This window comes from Perkinsus marinus, assembly GCF_000006405.1.
Source record: "Perkinsus marinus ATCC 50983 genomic scaffold scf_1104296944200, whole genome shotgun sequence".
Taxonomy (NCBI): domain Eukaryota; phylum Perkinsozoa; order Perkinsida; family Perkinsidae; genus Perkinsus; species Perkinsus marinus.
This window is the reverse complement of record NW_003211511.1, coordinates 24,706-28,309: the sequence shown is the minus strand read 5'-3', so window position 1 is coordinate 28,309 and position 3,604 is coordinate 24,706. Positions and strand designations below refer to the sequence as shown.

At 47.3% G+C, this 3,604-nt stretch overlaps 1 protein-coding gene across 1 annotated transcript in view; it reads left to right on the top strand.

The window, feature by feature from the left end:
- The window catches only part of Pmar_PMAR002426 (multi-pass transmembrane protein, putative), a gene marked incomplete at both ends in the record, with an annotated part of 1,911 nt that extends 1,399 nt beyond the window's left edge, over positions 1 to 512 (top strand). The window contains one exon of the mRNA XM_002780675.1: positions 462 to 512. Within this exon, the coding sequence (XP_002780721.1) occupies positions 462 to 512 (51 nt within the window). The remainder of the gene's footprint in view (positions 1 to 461) is intronic.
- Between the last annotated feature and the right edge of the window lie 3,092 nt (positions 513 to 3,604).

Sequence of the window (3,604 nt, the reverse complement as noted above, 5' to 3'; positions counted from 1 at the left end):
CCACGAACGACGGCACCATCTGCGGACTGAAAGAATGTCAGACATTCGTAACCTCAACGACTTACATATCAACAGCCTCATAGCAATCGACAACATAAGCATCAAACCAACATTCCAAAATAGATGTGGTCCCGGCGATATCGCCCGACCATACAGCCATAGACCCCCAGCGTTGCTCATCTGTAGCAAGGGAGACAGTGATTGTGTTCATGTGACGAAGTGCTACTGTGAAAAGAGCCAAAATATTTGCAATAAATCTTCCTCTTTGACCAGCGGGTAGGACCTGTTGTTGACGACTGGTGCAGAGCACTATCAACATGATGATTTTACTCTCTGCTGTATTGAATTGAAGAAAACCGTGAAGTGGTTGTTGGAGGCAACCACGAATACCCAGAGTACACACAAACAGACAGCATAGGATGAGGGACTGGTGAATGCTGGGAATGATGATACCTGATCAGAAGACGACCTCCTCATCCGACTGCGATGGGACTTCTCTAAATTTAGCCTAATTGGATACATAGTAAGAGGGATCAAAGCCAACCGATTTTCAGGCTGATTGTGCCGTGTGACACAAATACCTGTCCCTAATTTTTTGGGCATTGAATCCTAATTACTTATATGTTTCTATTTGTGCCAAGATTTCATCATCATCAAAGCTACTAGAGATCCTTCTGCACTATTCCGAATAGTCTATTCGTCGCCAATCGAGCTATTAGCACAATTAATGAGATGTTCATCAATTTGGATGCTCATTTTTTATTTTCTGACACTCCAGTGGCCAGCTGCGTGTGATGGCTACCAAAGTTGGTTTCGATTTACCACCAATCGCCTTCAACGTAGCCTCCTTGAGTAGTCCCCAATGCAAGGTGAAGAATGCAGAGCGAATGATTAAAACTGATTTCCCCCGGGGAAATTCCCCGGATTGAAAGATACTCATGCCGGACTCAAGTGGCCAAGGGCCGGATCAGGTACACGATCATACTCGTAAGCCAGCTGGTCAGGAATAACCGCGATAGGGTTCTCATCTGAACCATAGCAGAACTGAATAACTGGACGCCCATTCAACATCGACGTGCAGACTGCACCGTGCAGTCTATCAAGAGCATTTTCAAGTCTCTGCCGGGGAGGGATACATCACCGGTAATATGACGTAGCAGAGTCCGAAGCCCCTGTGCCCGTAAATGGTGTATCTTCTCACCTCGGCCACCTTCACAAGGGGAGTGTGTTGACATATATTCTACACACGCGCCGAGCTGCTGTTCGCACTTCTCGGCAAATCGAGGAGTCGAGCAGCTCAACACTTTCCACTTACCACCAAGTGAGAAGACGTCCAGAAAGGCCTTCCAATATGTTGGGTAGGACGGTAAGTTCTCGTCAGACTGCTGCCCGGAGACCCACAGACGGAGATAAGAACCACACACGCCTAGCTCTAGCTATCTGCCAAGTAGCACTGGAAGACGTAGATCATATACCGAGGCAGCAGTAGCATCCGGGCCACTGGCCCGGGGCCAGCATGACCGGTCTGGCGATGGCTAAAACGCATCTTCTACACACTGTGCTAGACCGAGGAACGATCGGTTTGTATACAACACAGCCATCGGGCTCTCCTGTAAGGAAGGCCAAAGCTCCCACAGTTATTGCTGAGTCAGCAATGCTGACAGAATATAGGGCCACATGGAGGTAAGGTACTGGGGTTACACAGTGGGACAGATATATATGTCACATGGCGCAATCCGGCTCAGCAACTCACTTCAGAATCGTGATCACTGAGTGTGAGTCAGAATCCTCGTTGGAATCATTTCCAGAATCGCATACTGAACTCCAATTTCGTATTCGTTGAACACATTCCCAGAATGATTCTGGCAGAATCACATTTCCACTTAGACTCAGAATCGCGAAAGAACCCTGTTCACGGTTGGTGCATTCAGCAGCCTAGTGACATTCAATACTGGTCTACTGGGGAGCACCCATTTCGCCACACGGTGTGACTCGCACCCCCAGTTGGTCTCACCCAGACGCTGCCTATGCATAAGGAAACGCTGACGAGCTGGAACAGCAATCCAGATAGCAATCCTAAAGAGAATAGTAAGGACAACTGTCGACTCGATAGTGCAGACCTCTATAAGTATCGTCACGAAAGTGGTAGGCCGCGATGTTCGATAACAACGGGCCGAGAACGCCACCAAGGGACACCTGCAGTACACTGAATGGTTACGCTAAACTCGTGATCCTTACTAGACTCGTAAGACTCCTCCAATTCACGGGATCCATTTGTTTTAATATCACCGGTATGGCCACGGTTTGAAATGGGTAAACGAAAACGTTAGTGAGCATCGTATTGAAGACAAGCATCTGGCAATGCAAAGCTGTCTCGACTGGTCGGAAGTGGCTTCCCACTCCAAGTAGTGGATCCTTTAATGCCCTGAGGCCCTCAATGAGTTGGTGTAAAAGGCCCAACCTATTCCGTCTAGACTTATGCGTTGGTTCACCTGCACAAACGATTTGATTAGATGGAGAGTTGACGGTGAATAAACAGCAACGGTTGTTGCTACCATGGACCCGCACGGAAGCTTTTACACTTGCGACCAGTAGGAACAATAGAATGCTGAAGGGAACTAAGACGGTGAAGTCATAGTATCTAAGGCGAATACAGATGAGGCGTATATCTGCAAAAGACCACCGACATTAGAAAAAAGCTGACACCGAACGGAGCAAGGTAACGGCCAATCTTGTCGCCTGTGAGTTCGAAGGAGTTCACTATTGGCAACTCTGAAGGTACCTCTACCACCTGGGGATAAGAACAATGAGGAGCAGTAGCAGAGTGCTTCCATAGGAGTCTCCTACCAAAGGAGGTAAGCTCTTGCCAATAGGACCAGAGAACGCCATGGCCACCCCTAGAGCTAGGTTAGTCATGGACAGGAATTGTGGTAACCCGGGAGAACCTGGCAAATAGCGATACAACTCGTCCGAGTGTGCACTTAGATCTACCTAGCCATAGGATTGCTATCACAAATGCTATTATAATGTCCATAATAACCTAATAGGTATCTCTGGACAGGAGGTGGGTATCAGGCTAGCCTTACATACGTCATCCTGGGCGGAGCGTTGTCAGTTAGTATACCTGCTACTTGTGATGATACTGTTCCTGAATGTAATGGAGTGTTAGTTCGTGTAGATGACTACTAGTAGACGTACGAGTTATATTCTGCCACATTTGTGAGTTAGCATAGCTTCTAGCCCCTACTGCTTCCAAGGTCTCATATCGTACTGCTGTGGCTAAAACAGTTATTGGAATAACCCTTCATGATGGTGATAGGGTTGGGCTCACTCAAAAACATGTGAACGGCTCTCGAGAGGAACTGAGCTGCTATGTAATGCTGACCATTGGAGCTTACTAGCTTTGACGATGATGATGATGATGCTTTCATATGCTTCGTTGCTAGGACGAATAAAACAAAGCCACTCCCCAAGCAATGAGTATGACATTCCCTCGCTTGGTCGAGGATACGTTAGTCGTGTTAGAGACAGATAAACGCATATGAGAAGTCTCGGGAAGAAGAAAGTAATCAATGACAACAACTCCATGAGGAATTCATGCTTG